Consider the following 17564-nt stretch of genomic DNA (forward strand, 5'->3'; position numbering starts at 1 on the left):
CCCAAAACGTCATAAAACTTTGCAAATAGGTCCAATAATAGTTGTCTTTCCAAAACTTTTTGAAATTATGATAAGGCCCCAAAGATATTATTATTTCGCAAAAAGGTCCTTTTCAACATAATACCCATATTTATCAAAGTTCTCAAAACCTTTCACTTTAGTCCAAAATATTCATAAATTATAGTATGACCCAAAACATTTCAAATGTTTGTAAAAAGGTCCAACTCCGAAATTCAATAATAATACTTATTAAATCAAAGATTTCAAAACTTTACATTTAATTCCAAATTACTCAAAACCACAAAGTACTTTATCTTATAAAAATAAAACCTTTTAGTTTATGAAAAGTAATTAATTATATTAATTTCTTGAGCTTCTCAAATGCTAAATCATGTATCAATTAAATCATACCGGCTTTACAAGAATTTATCGCACTAATTTATCCGTTGAGCTCTAAACTTTATTCTTGATTTCGCCGTTGTCTGTTGATTGTCTTGAGCTTGATTTCACTTGTTTCACTTGCATAAATATTACCGTTCAAAAACTAGTGAAAATGTGAAATACAATATCTATTAAATCATTTAATACATATGTTTGTTATCATCAAAATTACAATATGTATAGCCCTTTAGGCTAACAGCTACCAGATCAAGTATGTTTGTGGTATTTTCGACATTGATGTTACCATTTCCCTGACCAATAATAGTTGGTTGATTGGCTTTAGAACTTACTTTTTTTGGTAACGTCTTCAATGTGTTCTTAATCCAATCCAAAACCATATTACAACTTTCTGCACATTTTGAAGCAACGCCTGCAACCTCAGTAAAAGCAGACAACAATTTTTCATATTGCTCTTGTTCTTCTGTGGAAATCCATACATCATAACCCATCTTGAACCTACTATAACTTCTTCGAACATCTTTCCGCCATCTTTGTAGGATGTACTTTTCTAGAAGTACGAAAATGGCATTTCAAATCAATACTGCAAGTGAATGTCTGCAGACAATTCCTCTAAATTCAAACATTAAACAACTGCATCTAACTTCACCCAAATCTTCTTCAAAAACAACTTTAAAAGAAGTCAATTTTTTAACCTCTCCAATACTGACAATTTCGCGAACTACATATTCTTTTCCCACAAACTCGAGTGTATGACAATACATCAACCCAACTAACTCTTTTTGAAATTCTTTAAACTTAGATAGCATGTATACCTCTTGAATTTGTTTCTCCATCTCAAAAATAGTTACACAAGGAACATGTTGGGAGAAAAACCTTTCATCTGCTAAGATTCCTTTTCAACCTTACTTTTTAGTGCATTGTCATATTGCTCAACAAATTGCTTCAGTAACATTTTTGAGTTAACAAATCCATCAAAAAAGGCATTCATACTCTCACTACGTTGAGTGGTTGACATTCTTGCCCAAAAGTTATCTTTCAAAAAATAAGGTACCCAACGATACCTCTCATTATATAAATCACTTAGCCATTTATTGCTACCCAAATCAATTTCAAAATCATTGCATGCCAATTATCTTAAAAAATATCAAGGCTCTGTGCGTCGTAAACGGCAGCCTGGAATGCAGAAGAAATAGAATAATATTCATTGTATGCCCTTAACTTCTCTGGCACCTTCTTAAGTATATGCCACAAACAACATCAATGCCTAATGTTGGGAAAAATTGCTTCAATAGCTTTTTTCATTGCTTTGTCTTGGTTAGTGATAATTCCAATTGGAGCAACTCCAGACATGCATAGTAACCACGTCCTAAATAACCATGTAAATGTCTCAGTGTCCTCGTATGAAATCAATCCGCATCCCAGCAATATAGATTGACTATGATTATTACCTCCAACAAATGGGGCAAATGGCATGTCATACTTATTTCTTAGATAAGTGGTGTCAAATGTAACGTCTCCAAAATGTTTATAAGCTGCCCTACTCCTCAGATCTACCCAAAAAACATTCCTTAATCGATTCTCGTTATTCAAATCCATACTAAAGAAAAACCCTTCATATTTTGATTGCATTTTAAAAAAATAAGTATGAAGTGCAATAACGTCTCCTTCCCCAAGTCGTAATCGCCTCATATTGGCAACAAAATTTCTACGGTTTCTTTTTAAGAATGAGATGTTGTCATGTCCACCAGCTTCAACAACACAAGAATTGTAATTTTTGTTGACTCTAATTCTTACTCGATCATTATTTATAATTGGTCTTTTTACTCGTGGATCAATAAAGCGATTGCATCAGAAATACTTAGTCTTGCTCGGACTTACTCCATGATTATGTTCAAGATCCAAAGTTCGAAGTTTCCATTTTCCTTCTTTGTTTACACGACCTCCAACTCTAACATGACAACCAGTTTTTCCAATAGGCTGAGGCTTCAAGATATTACTAGATGTACTTTCAGAACTACCATTTCGCCCACAAACAAATGTTACATATTTTATAATTCCATCACTCCTTTTTTTACAAGTTCTCCGTTTCACTGGGAACCCTTCTTGTTTACCATATGCCTTGTAATATGTAAACATTTCATCAATACTATCGAACAACATCCCAATCTTTAGCTTGTCTATTACGTTTCTCTCAGTCTTAATATTATGACATTTACCAATATCTTCTTCTAAGTTGTTCTCAACCTCATCAAGTTCTTCAACTTCGTGGACTTCTTCCAAACTTTCAATTTCTACACAATAAAAATCTTTCGTATTAAATGTAAATAAATCAAATTGACACAGCAATGAACAAACAATGCTACATACTAAAATCAAATGTCCATTAAATAAACAAAACCCAAATGACCATTAAATAAATAAAACCCAAATGTACCATCTCGATTGAAAATCAAGACCTAAATAAAATGCACTTGAGCAAATGAACGATCAAACGTGCTAAAATCAAATACTAAAAAATAAAATAATATAAAATAAAATTGGAACTGGAAGAGTAAATAACAAAAGATTGGATGAAAATTGAATACCATAACATCAAAAAATTAAAATAAATTGAAACGACAAGAGCTAATTAAGAGCAAAAAGATGCTTGACTTACCAAGAGTAAGGACCAAGCAAATGGTGTTACATTCGGGCTTGATGGTGAACTGGTTGGAGATGGGTACGAATGTGATCTCGTTGAGATTTGGAGAAGAAAACAGGGGGGAATGGCTGCAATATCTTTGTTACTGTTTTTTTTAACTTTATTTTACTGTTGATCACATGAAAATCACTTGCAATTCATTAAAATTTCTAAATGCATTTACTACTGTCATTTCGGTGTTCTCGGGCTATCACATGCCTGGTACGTCTATCACTACTCTACATGATGAGACTTATGATAGCAAAGTTTGTCAAATATTGGGGTGATAATTTAAAAAAGGTCAACATGTTTTTTATATTAGCAGCATTACTTGATCCTCAATGTAAAATGGATTTTGTTATGTGGCGTTTTAATAGTATGTGTGAAACCAAGAAGGTTGAGGAGTTGTGTCATAGCCTTAATGAGTTATTGATAAAGCTTTATGGAAGCTACAGTTTTGGTGATCCAAACAATGCTGCTAACACTAGTTGCGTGGTTCAAAATAGTGAGATTAGTGAGTGTGCTGGTTCTAGTTCTCTTGATCCTTTTGCACAGTATTAAAAGATTCAAAACAAGTACACAAGATGGATATGGTGGGCAAAATGAAGTTGAAAGGTACTTGTCGAATAAAATCAAGATGATGAATGACAATTTTGATATTTAAATTGATGGATTTGAATTGGCATAGTGTCTAATTTGTCTCAAATTGCCAAAGATATTTCGACAATTCCAGTTTCTGCCATTGCTTCAGAGTCAACATTTAGCATTGGTGGTTGCGTTCTTGACCCATTTTGGAGTTCTTTGACTCCTAAAACAATTGATGATTTGTACTAAACATTTGCATTGATAAACTCTTATTGGATCGCAAAACAGACCCAACTGAGAAAGAAACTGAATTTTATGAAGTTGTTGAAGCAGGTAATAACATTACTTGTTAACTTTGGATAATTTATTTGTAGTCTTCAATATTATAAATAATGATTTTGATACATCTATTTTATTTCTTTGTTGAATTTGTGAGGCCAATGTTAGCACAACAAGCACATGCAGGACTAGTTGGTGATTGAGTAATGTTTTAGAGTAACAAGTATCATTTATATGAACTTAATATATTATTTTTATAGTTTCATTTATGTTTACTTTACTTATTCTAATTTTATTTGTGTAGATTTAAGTTGGGAAGTGTGGATACTGGAAGTTATTAGAGTTGCAGAAGTTGGTGAGAAAGGGAAGCAAAGTAATGGTGATTCTTATGGTTGATTTTTATTTTTTATGTTGTATCTTATGGTTATGGATGTTGCCTAGATATTGCTTGGTACTTGGGAATTTGACAGTTTCTTATTTTGTTTCCTTTCAGTTTTGTAATTTTTTTTTTCTGTTGTTACATACTTATGTTATGGACGATATTAAGTTAATTTAATGATGGTGGTGAATGATGTGGTAGTAGTAGTTGATGATATAATTTGATGAATGTAGTAGTAATTGACAAAATTGTTGACTGTAAAAGTCCAGAATATATTGTACAAGTACTGAAAATGAGGAGTACAGACTTTGAAATAGAAAATGCACCAGAAAATTGAATCGAACTTGAATCAAAATCCCAACTGTTAAGTTGAACTAAAAAGTCAATTTATTAATCCGAAACATTAAGTGAATCAATATTGAAAAACCAAAACCAAATCAAGAAATCAAAACTGAACCGAAATCGAACCAAACCAAACTATCAGTTCCGGTTCGATTTTTATTTTTCAAAAAGACCGATCATTTTTTTTTTAATTTAGACCCGAATTGAGTTGAAAATTTCAGTTTATCTCGAAGCCAAACTGATTCAAACTGATGTCCACCCCCTCATAAAATTGGATTACTGCCATGAATAAAGATATAAAGTTCATGAAGGAGAATGACGTATGGGATTTATCCTATTGCTAGATAGCACAAAACCTATTGGTTGCGAATAGATATTTAAGATCAAAAAGAATTTGAAAGGCAATGTAGAAAGCTATAAGGCATGCATATTCTAGCAAAGGGCTTTATACAACATTAAGGCATCAACTATAAGAGACTTTCTTTACAGTTTCTTTGAAGACTCTTTTAGGACCATAACAACATTGGTGTGCATTTCAATCTTGAGTTATATTAGATGAATGTGAAGTCAATGTTTCTCAATAGTAATATTGATGAGACAATTTATATGGTGCAACCAAAAAACTTTGTGTCAAAAGATCGAAAAAATATGGTTTGTAAACTTAAGAAATCCATTTATAGGCTCAAGCAAACATCTCGACAATAGTATTTTAAGTTTCATCAAGTGATCTTCTCATTTGGCTTTGAGATGAATCTAGTTGATGATTGCATATACTCAAGGTTTTATTGGAGTAAGTATATTTTTCTAGTTCTATATGGTAATGACATTTTGCTTACCAGTAAAAATATAGGCTCATTGCACAAAACCTAGAGATTTCTAGCTGAGAATTTTGACATAAAAGATCTTTGTAACACTTTTTTTGTATTAGTCATACATATATACTAGAATCACTCCTAAGGTATTCTTGAATTATCACAAAAGAGCTATATCGAAAAGGTTCTCAAGAGATGTGCCATGTAAGATTGCAAACCTGGAGATATTTCTGTGGTCAAGGGAGATAAGTTTAGTCTCAATTAGTGTCCTAAGAATGATTATGAGGAAAAAGATATGCAAAAAATATTTCTTATGCATCGACAGTAGGAAGTCTAATGTATGCTTAGTTTTATACGCGGCCGGGTATTACGTACGTTACTAGGATGTTGATGAGATATTTAAGTAATCTAGGAGCAGTTCATCAGAAGCAGCCAAATAAGTCTTGCAATACTTATAAAGAACAAAGACTAGATGCTCATGTATCAGAGGCCAGATCAGCTTAAGATCACTGGGTATACTGGCTCTAATTTTACTATATGTTAGGATAATATGAAATCTACTTCGAGTTACATCTATCTGCTCACTGGGCGTGCTATCTCTCTTGGAAGAGTGCTAAACAGTCTCTTATAGCCTCTGCTATGATGGCAGTAGAGTTTATAGCATATTATGCGGCTTCCAATAACGAAATATGCCTACAAAATTTTGTCACGGAGCTGTGTATAGTAGATGGTATTGATAAACCACTCAAGTTATTTTGTGATAATAAGTTAGTCGTGTTATATTCTAATAAGAACCAAAGCTTGACAAGATTGAAGCATATTGACATCAAGTTCCTAGTTGTTCAAGAAGGAGTTTAGAGTGGACAATTGTCTAATAGCTCATTGGCACAGACTCTATGATTGCGGATTCGCTTACTAAGGGATTGCCACCCAAAATGTTTTATGAGAACATTGCTCATATAAGTGTTGTGTTATTAAAAAAATTTAGTTTTAGTGGGAGTTTGTGATTTTAAATGCTCTTATGATATAGTCATTATTTAGTCATTTCAGTTTATGGATATTTAAGGTTATTTTCTGAATAAATGAAGTTTTAATTTATTCACACTTTGAACTTTGGTATGGTTTGATCTCACTAAGGTTTAAGATAGACCAATTAGAAATAGGCATGTTAAAATCACATTGCATGAAAATTTCACGCTAAACATCCACATCATTATCCATGTCATTCAGCTGTTTTGGCATAGTGGCCATTGATGGGTCAAGCTAAAACAGTTGTAACAAATGACATTTTGATCCTATGTTGATAAAATTGATGGATTAGATTGATTATAGATACATTTCGATAATGAAAGTGAGGTTGAGCTCATAGGATTATGTTTCGTAAAGCATGATTATAATGTTACACATATAGTCTAAGTGGGAGATTGTTGGATCCTTAATTCAACATTGGGCTTAAATGTGAATAATTATGTTTTGCGAATTATCATATAAGGCTAAGTTCAATTAAAAGTCATCTACTAAGGTTTTTAGTAATATAGGTGTTAATGTATCTGATATGATGTGGATCTTTAGTGTGTAAAGGCTTAAGGGCTATTTCTATTTTTATGATGGTTAAAATAGGAATATCTAATGATAACAGAAAAAGTTATCGATATAAGTAGTTATGGTCCCTAGGTCACACGTACCATTCTATTCTCTGTTGACATCCAATCATCAAAGAGAGTGCAAAAAGAAGTTTAAAGGATTCTCGTGATGATTTAAGAGACAAACCACATGACTTTATAAAACAATTGCGCATTATGGATACATGTATGCTTCTGCATATTCTATTGTTGATTCTTAGTGATATAAAATGAATGTTCTTGAATTTTAGGTGAAGGTTTTCACTAAAAGTTGGTTTATTTTCTAACAGACTCTTCCCCTACTAGTTTTTACATGACTCTCCTATAGTGTTTGCCAATGAGTTTTATTAAATTACATTATATGTAACTTACAGTAAACCTAAAAGTAATTACTTATGACATTCTGTTTATTTCACATACTATCATTTTTTTAGTATTATGTAGCTATTTTAGGTTGCTGTAAGTTATATTATATATAACTTAATAACTACCGTTTGCCAAATATCATGAACTTTTCTATTAAATTTCGTAGCAACCATAACTAAAAAGCACAACAAGACAATATTATACCGAGTCTAAATTTCATTCTACTGTCATTTTTGGGATCTTAATTTGCGAATTAATGATCATTATGTACTTGCCCAGCGGTAAACCTCTACTCTCACAGTTAAGAAGGATTGTGAGGGTAGGGGTTCGAGTCCTCATAGACTCAAAACTCTCTCAATTAAGTATTATGCATAATTGTGTGTAGTTTATTTGTAAGTCTTTCTCCATTGCGAAATGCGAGTGGAGCAGAGATATTCCTCGTCTGTGAAGGTTACTTGTCTGGGCATGTACTTCATAGATTTAATGTAACAATGTAAGTCTCAGTTATGTATATCTAATTGTAAATATTAGTGTAATATTTGTTATAATAGCAGTTGTAAATATATCTATAATACAATAATCTGATGTGTAATCAGTATAAAAAAAAATGATCATTATGTACTTTTGGTAGCTAAAGGTAGTCATGTTTGTCGCACCCCGCGTATTTTTAACACTTTTAATGATACATTTGCTTGGAATTTTCAAGGACCAATTCTGTTATAACTAATCATATAAAAAAAAAATTGATCTGATGTCCTTGTCACGAATATATTCTGCCTCTTCTTCCTCATTTGAGAGTCCAAGTTTGAGAGCGATAGCAAAGATATTCAAACAACACCAACGCGTCGGAGTTTAATTTCATTTCTCCATCTATAGTCGTTGGCCTTTCCCTCCTTTTTTTAATTTATAATTTGGCCAATGTGGTCTTTATTTAATGATGTTTTACTCACTCTTAAAAGACAAAAACAAAAACAATTTTTTTTTTGTTAATTAAGTTGGTGAACACCTGATCGTCTTATTCTTATGATTGAATGCGTGTTCAAATCGTGGGCATGCCATAAGGATTTATGGGCTACGGCGCTACATATAGATATTAAAAAAGGAGTTGAAGTTAAGTAGTTAATTGGATTATAATTTTATATCGACAGGTAGTATTTCAGTGAGGGACCAGACAATTTATTCGGAAGGAGTTATTCTTAACAATAACATCAATATCTAGTAATGAGATAATAAACTAATTTAATAAAAATAATGATAAAAGTTATAATAATAGCCTAAATTTCAAGATTTCAACAATCTTAATAGAAACAAAAATACAAGATTTGAAATTAATTTAATACATTATTACACTTGTCTTGAAAATGTTGTAAGATAACTTCATTATCAATACTATTAAAAATGTCTTTCTCTGTATATGCAACTAAATTATCAGACAAAATAAATTGATGATAATGAATAATGATATTTTTTTAGTTTTTACTGTATAAACAAACAAAATAATTATTTATTTATTTATTGCTTGATATAACTTAGTAGAAATAATAATCTATAATGATAATTATAAAAGATAAGAGTTAAGCATACATGTTGGAACTTAATTAGAAGAGGATTTGTATTTTGTAGTCTTCAGCCTGGAGATTTGCAAAAAGTGAAACATCGCTAGGTTCTAGGTGTAGGATGTTGAATTGAAAAAGAAATTCATGAGTCAAATTGTTTTTTAGATTAAAATAAGGATTTCGAAAACCAAAAAAATTAATTTGATTATATTGCCAAGCCGTTAACTCTTTTGATTATTTAAAGAATGTAGGTTTTTTAAATTTTAATAAGATAAAGTTAGGGTAAGGTTATTTGAACCCATTTGATTTCTCTCTACACCCATTCTAAAAAATAAATTCATTATTAAAAATTTAAAATGAAAAATTTTAAAATTACCCTTCATTAACCTCTTTCTCTCTCTATTTTACAATTACACATTCTCTCTCTACTTTCACATTCTGTGAACTAAACACTAAATTTCAATCTCTTTTGAATATCATGATCTCTATTTCATACTTTCTGTGTGCAAGATTTTTTTCCTTAATATTCATTGGTTTTTATGTTTGATAAAAATTAATTTCTTAATATTCATTAACTTTCATGGTTAATTTTTTTTTTGTGTTCATTTTTAAATGGCATGTTTTGTTTCTCTTAATCAGTGATACCCATTATTTGTAGCTAAAAGAACATATCTGAATGAATTTATGAGAATTTGTGGAATTAAAAAAAGAAAGAGAAGAAAGGTTAATGAAATAATTTTATCAAAAATTATTTAGATAATAAAATTCTTAACTAAAAAGAGGGTGTAAAGAGAAAATTAGTGCATTCAAATAGCTCCACCTTAAAATTTTGTTATAAGCCTTTATGAAATAAATTATCGGGAACTTAAATAAATATAATTAACTCTAAAATTTATTAGATATGCTAAATAAGTAAATAAATTTAAGAGATTTTGTTCCCAGGGCTGTAGGCCTGTAGCCCTGTGGTCGCTCGTTAGGTCCGTCATTGTTAGTATTCAATGACAATTGCTTGGCCTGATTAAATAGTTTAGATTTGTTATACGAATTTCGTCCTAATGAATTGACCGTCATCAGTAAGTAATTAAATTATAGACTATAATTTACATCAATGAATCATTAGTCGTCTCTGTTAAAAACAAAGAATCAATCAGAGGGTAGTGGATGCTGCAAAGCCCAAATTGGAATGCAGAGAAAGGAATAAATTAAATCAGCACAAATTTATATAAGCTCCATAAATTGACAAAATCAAAAAGCAGATACATTAAGGCTTGGAAGTAATGCTACTGCATCTCCAATTCCTTGAACAAGCAAACAAATTAACATTACTCTTATCTCGCCAGATAATGCATAATAAAACACTCGCATCAAGTCGTACCCCAAATTAGTACTACATATGTAAATAAAATTAACTGATGACCCAATCATTAATTAACTTAATAATTATAGCTTTAATTATGTAGTAATTAATAATTGGGTCATCAGTTAATTTTATTTACATATGTAGTACTAATTTGGGGTACGTCTTGATGCGAGTGTTTTATTAGTGTAATTGAATTATTGTAATTAGTTAATTAATTAAAAGAAATAAGTTGATGATGATGAGGAAGATGAACTGAAATCAAACCCATCCGTTACAGCATCAGATGAAACCGATGGCATCCCCCCAAATATTTGGCCGCTATGATGCTGCTGCTGCTCCTGCATAAAGTACTGCACTCCAGTAGTAGTAGTACTGAAAGATGATGATGATGAATAATCAAAACCCGTTGTTTGATCATTCCAAGCTCCAAAACCCAAATCAGAATTTCCCATTAATCCAGCAACTGCAGCAGCAGGGTCATGATAATTGTAATAATAACAAGAACTGGATGAAGCATCAGGAGGCAAAGGTGGCAGCTCACAAAAGTCCCCATTCGTATACGTTTGATGATCATCAGCTTGATCAGCAGCATCCATAACGCTCGTAATTGGCTTGTAAGTAGTAGACCTTCTTATTGTTTCTGCTGAAAACTGATCAGAAAAGTTGAAGAGCTGGTTAATATTATTGTTGTTAGTGTTGGTATCAGCAGCAGCAGCAGCAGTGACAGCAAAGAGTGATGAAACGACGTCGTCGTGTTGTGGTGGTTGATAATGGTCAGGTGAGATAATAGAGGTGACGGAGGAGCCAGCCGGCATGTCGGAGTAGACAAAGTTGGTGCGGGCTTTGGAACCACGCATGGAGCGGGCGGCGCGGTCGTAAGCCAAAGCAGCATCCTCGGCAGTGTCGAAGGTGCCAAGCCAGTGCCTCTCTTTGGTCGCTGGGTCTCTTATTTCAGCAGCATATCTACCCCATGGCCTTCTTCTTACTCCTAAGAATCTTATTTCATCTTGTCGCATGTGGTTTTGTTGTTGCTGCTGCTGCTGCTTCTGCTGCTTTCTTTTAGTCTTTGTTGGTGAAGGTACTGATGATGAGTTGGTTCTCAAATTGCTAAAATCCATGACTGAAGAAAAAGAAGCTGAAAGACAAGATTTTTAGAATAAAATGAAATTTGGGCTTTTTGTTGATTTTGAGGTGTTGCATGTTTGGTGTTTATATAAGGGGCGTTTGATGGCATATCATTTATATGAGCCTTAAAATTATATATTGGTTATCGTACATTACTATAAATACATACATACATAATAGAAGATTATATAAAAGGTTTAGCACAATACAGCTCAATATTAGATATCTAAATTCTAATTATTTTATTAATTATAATTTTCTTGGAGTTGCCTATGATAATTAAATCTTGAATTAATCTCATTCAAATCAAATGATGGAAGGCCTCGTGACCTAGCTATGGGGACCTAACACATGCCAATAATCTGAGTTTGTGGGCCCTTGATTTTGAGTTCATGCATAAGAGCTCATACGCTCATGCCCTTCATTATGAATCACTTATTTATTTTTTAAAGTTATAATCTCAGATGATTAACTTTATATATATATATATATATATAATCATTCACGGCCCCTTCGATTTTTTTAATATATATATATTGTTAAGCAGTGCAGTTTAATAGAATTAATTTTTAATATACTATAAAATTATGCAATTTAATAGTATTCAAAATTAATTTTATTAAACCACACGGTTTAATAATGTGTGTATATATATGAAAAAAAAATGATGGCACCCGCACTCTCTCTCTCTCTTTATATATATATATATATATATATAACTGTAGAGTGGTTATCTATTGTAGGACCTTGAACTCAATTAAAGTTTAGGATCGATTGATAATAATGTGAATATATTTTTATATCATTGCAAACTGTTTGGCAACATTATAAAAATATGTTAATACCAATGTCAACTCCTCCCAAATTTTAGTCCTTGGTTAGAAGTCTGAACTGAAAAATTTTCTTTTAACTACATATTAAAAACATAGAATTCAACACCTCTCTTATCTCAATATGTATCCCAAGGATTAAAAATCATATTATTAAGAAAGATAGACAAAGTAGCACGTTTAAAAACGTACTTTTCTTAGTAATTATGAAAGGATACAGAGATATACATGCATCCCATAAACAATCAATGACTATCATGCTTGTATACTCAAGTAATTATTAATGTTCATGTTTCTCTTAGTTTATTAGGTCTTACGATGACAAATTAATCTCTTAAATATATATTTAATTTCAGTTTTGTCCTTGCATCCTGTTAATTTTCAGTCAACAAACACAATTCTTGAAAGATGTTCTTAATTAATATTTTTTGGGTAGTTGAGTGTTGATTATAATGATAGCACTTTTAATACATATATAGAGCTACACAGTGCATGTATTACGTAATAATAATTGGCATGATCATGAGGAACTTGATAGCCATAATTGGCAAGTTCTTCTTGAATAACTTTCTCACAGTCTTTGTTTTTCAATAGATCTACTTTATTTGATTTATAGCTAAATACACCTTCTAATCATAATCAGAATTATAGTTATCATATATAATACAAAGATTTTCACATGCAATCTTGAAAGTGCAGTTACATATATTATTCCTAAGGAGGATAGTGCAGTCGGTGGCAATGGATCAATTCTCCTTCAGAAGTTCTTTAAATTGTGTTTGTTAATTGGAACAGAGTTAGATGGCTTGTGTAAAAAGGGATAAAAAAAAAAAAACAACCATAAGTTGTGTAACATAATGATAATTTAGGATTTCAATTTCTAATTTCAATTGATTTTTTCAGTCTTCCACTTCTCCAACAATTAATTCTAATACAGATAGCCACAGAGAAAAAAAGGAGAAAAACTGCAAACTTTTGAGTCCAAAATGATTTTGTTACACAGATGAATCACGTATTAATGAAATCAATCTCTAGAATCATGAGAATGAATGCTTCTCAATAACTTTATCCAAACTTCAAAAAGGCTTTTAATAGAATAATAACTTGCACCATATGATTGCTTGAAACATAAATGATCACACATATCATTCGCATGATCTTTCCATTGTCAGTACCCATCATCCCAATACAATTATTTTAGCATAATTTTCCGACGCTTTATCTTTACAAATGTATAATAAGTTTTACAATATTTTCTTCTATTAGAATTATAACGTACACAATATATATATGTGTGTACATTTGATCATCACTTTAATTCTCTCATTCTTTTTCAAATACATAAAAAGGTCATGTTACCCTATAAATACACAAATACTATGGGATGTCATTATCTAAGCCATGTGCATATGCATACATTTTACGCCAAAATATAATGATATGTTCCACAATCCTACTTCAGCTTTTCAAACTCAAAGGTATCCTTTTTAATATATTCAATTCTAGGAAGTAACTTTTCTTAATTATTTTACTAATATTTTATGAAGTTTGAAACATCCATCTTGCACGTTAGAATTAGAGACCTTCAAATGGGGTAAAGGAAAGGCAAGTAGTAAGTTGGGTTGCATGTGAAAAGGTCGCATACTTGAGCATGCTTTATTGATCAAAACAATCACTTTCTAAAGACCTACTTACTCAGAGCAAGAATCAGCTAGCATGCATGCAGCTTGACCGACACTTTGGACCCCATTTAGTTTGTGCAAATGACATTAATCCCTCACTAAGTCTGGAAAATACCTAAAATTAACATAATAATGTAGCCCACCCCTATTAATGAACCACTCTGTGATGTCTCTCTCGTAGCTTAAGTAAAATCCATGTGGACTATCATATAATTACTCTTAAAAAAGAGTATAATTTTAACCAACCATAATTAGCCAGTAGTAGAAGTTTAACCTTAAAGAGAAAATAGAAAACATACATTTTTATTTATATGGAATAACTGGGCCGGGTTTCCACCACGCATGATTGTTTCTGTTGACAAAAAAATTAAAAAAATTAATTTTTAGTTATCATTCATTATTTATGATAACCACTTATGTAAAATATTCTTGAAACGCAACTAATTAAATTCATATCGAAAGAATATGCAACTGTATTGAATGAAGGAAAAAAATGTTGGTTTGATGTTTCTTATTGAAAAAATTTATAGTAAAAAAAGAAAGGCATGATTTATAATCTTAAGATTGAAGTTCTTGAACTTAAAACTAAAAAAAGAAAATGGAGATTTTGTACGCATGTACATTTACGAAGAGTACTTCAGCGGATAATCACCAACATGCAAGCATGGAGCAACATTTTGTTTGGAGGCAAAATAGTCATAACCAAGATGCATGCTCAGAAGCATATTTGTAAGTTGAATAAACCCTCTATATGCAGTAATTTAGAATAAAAAACGGACGTTGAGGTTTTTACCATCTCGGTTAATACATAGGCAGATTCGGTTACAAATCCCAACCAAAAGCAGTGAAGAAAATTGCCAAGACTTTTGACTATATATATATATATTGGCATGAAGCACAAAATGGACGTGGAGGTGGAGCGCACTGTTATCGGGATTTGGATTAGTCGACGCATGACATTCCTTACCCAACCTAAGTTGTATATTCCATGGCCTAGAACTAGAAAGACAAAATGTCTTTGCATTGGTCAACCATACAGTAAATTATCAAGTTTGTATTTTGGGTCTTCATTCGTTACCCTTTTTTTCTTTTATACTGATATTTCAATTGTACAGCTATTTATATTTATAGTTAGATTATTATAGAAACTAGTTTATGTTAAATTTTATGAAGTATTATATAAATTTTCTTCTCTCACTAATAATTGAGGGATGTTTACTCCGTCACATTTCATACATTTTATAAAGAAAAATGCTGCTTCCACTCAATTATTCTTCAGTTGGGAGAGAAATTGAGTATGGAAACTCAAACTACTGTACTCACATTGGCCAAAGGAGCTCTCACTACTAGAAAAATGGTCTTTACTGACTTTAGAATAGTGTCAGAAATTACTTTCACTGACACTTGTTAATTGTGTCAGTAATCTGGGAGTCAGAAAAATAGTGACACTTGTAAGTGGTGTCAGTGATTACTATTACTACAGTATCACCGATATTATGACACCATAGTGTTAGTAGTTATTGAGATTTTATTAGTGTCTATGATTACTGTTACTGTGGTATCACTAGTTAATTTATTTTAAAAAAATAAAAAATTTAATTGGATCATTGCCTATTGATTTATTGGTAAAATTAAAAGGCACCACAAAATAACAAAAAGAAATTGATTTATATCACAAAATCTTTCATTTCATATTTAAATATTATTAGTATATATTACAAATTCCAAAACTTCAATAACAAAAATATGAGATATCATACTCTCATAACTAAATAATCCAAATTCAATATATAACAATTTCTACCATCCAATCAAATGCCTACTACTTGTGGCTAAATTTAATAAATCTAGAAGCTAAATTAAGAAGGATGATTGCCTTTCACTCTTTGAATATGAGTAGTATAATTGCGTTATCACACCAGCAGCTTCTCCATTCAATAGACTGTATGGGTTAGGATATAAGTGAAGTTGAAGAATAAACACTTCAAACACATTGATCAAATCTGCATATGAATACATGGAAAAGAAAAAAAAAATTAGCTGCCAATATCCAGCCATTAGAGAAACAACAATTAACAGAAATAAAATTATTTTGTTCGAAAGAAAAAAATATTTATAAGCTATTTATAAATAAACTTAATTATTCTCTTTTGGTAAAGGTTATATATATAGCAAACTATAGCAGACAAGAAGTTTTCAATGTAATATCTACTTTTAGCACAAGCATGTTACTCTATCTACATATACCAAATGATTTTTGTGCATAGTTAAAAGTTATCACAAATGTTCTATTATAAATAAATCACCACTTATTTCCTCAATTTATTCATTCTAAAAGCTTATTTAACAAGGCAAAAAATAAGTCCTCAAACTGCAGTTTCTTTAAACTGGGCATAAAATAACTATGAATCTCTATATTTATATTAGGCATAATAAAGTTTGGACATAAAATATTTCAATAATTTGAGAGTTCGATCCAAAATTATTACTACTAAAAGAAATAATATTTGCAAACTTAGTTAAGCCTTTATAAAATGAGTATGAGATTTATTATACTACTTAAATCTATTCATGTGGACTATTTAAAGAATATCACCCTAAATTGTAATTAAGTATTCATTAATTTTGCCTAATTATAAAACTTTAAGAAGATAAAAAAAGGTAGAATAAAAATATAATCATTATATATTTCCACTCACAAGTCATGTTGCTTTAACTTGATTGACATCATAACCCAAAATCACTTTAAACATTTTTCCTAAACCTAGAAAGGGAAAAAAAAACTTCAAAATATAATTATTATATATTAAGACATGCATATATAACATAACCATTTACTAGAATATTCATGGAATAATCCACAGTTCTTAAAATTAATATGCTACACTAAGTATATATTTGATACAGTAAATTAATTTTCAAACTATTACTCATATGCTCATCATCCAAAATCATTTCTTGGAAGCCTTCAAAGTCTTAAACTAGGATGTCAAACTCAAACCAACACAAAACAAGAATGTCAAACTCAAATCAATCACAAACCATAGAAATCAATAATCGGACTAATATTTAAGTTAAATTAGTTCAATTAAAAAGAATAGCTAACAAGCTCCTAGCTTTCTGGAACCACCCGGCTGGTCCTAAAACCATTCATTTTTGGGGCTCCAACATTCAAATGGGGCATCAGCATAGCAAACATTGCAGACTTTTCAAACTACAATATGAAAAACTGGAACCTTTTTAGTGTCAATTTTGCAATGGCTAGGACGGGCTTGTATCAACTATCCCGCAAAATCAAGCAAAATTAAAATGAATATGATTACCTTAAATAAAAAAGAAAAAAAGGAAAAAGGAAAAGACTAACCTTTAAGAATAGTCCCAAATATAATGAAAAAAGATTTATGCTTTTGGTACTTTCTTCTCCCATTGCAATTCACAGTGTTGACACATTTTGTTTCCTGAAAAGTACTGCAAGTTAGTAGATTTATCACTAATCAGATTTAATAGGAAACATTGACAGCTTGAATTTAAGATTTTCTTTAAT

At 30.9% G+C, this 17564-nt stretch overlaps 1 protein-coding gene across 1 annotated transcript; it reads right to left on the minus strand.

Annotated features, from left to right (window-relative positions):
- Nucleotides 1–10598: 10598 nt before the first annotated feature.
- On the minus strand, nt 10599–11501 carry LOC102617613 (ethylene-responsive transcription factor LEP-like). The gene has a single exon (XM_006487548.2). It carries the CDS (start codon nt 11499–11501, stop codon nt 10599–10601), a length of 903 nt encoding a protein of 300 aa, XP_006487611.2.
- Between the last annotated feature and the right edge of the window lie 6063 nt (nt 11502–17564).

The sequence above is a fragment of the Citrus sinensis genome, chromosome 8 (genome assembly GCF_022201045.2).
Source record: "Citrus sinensis cultivar Valencia sweet orange chromosome 8, DVS_A1.0, whole genome shotgun sequence".
Lineage (NCBI taxonomy): Eukaryota > Viridiplantae > Streptophyta > Magnoliopsida > Sapindales > Rutaceae > Citrus > Citrus sinensis.

What these genes read in the sequence shown, in the direction of transcription:
- LOC102617613 (XM_006487548.2), bottom strand. Translation starts at nt 11,501, where the DNA reads ATGGATTTTAGCAATTTGAGAACCAACTCATCATCAGTACCTTCACCA.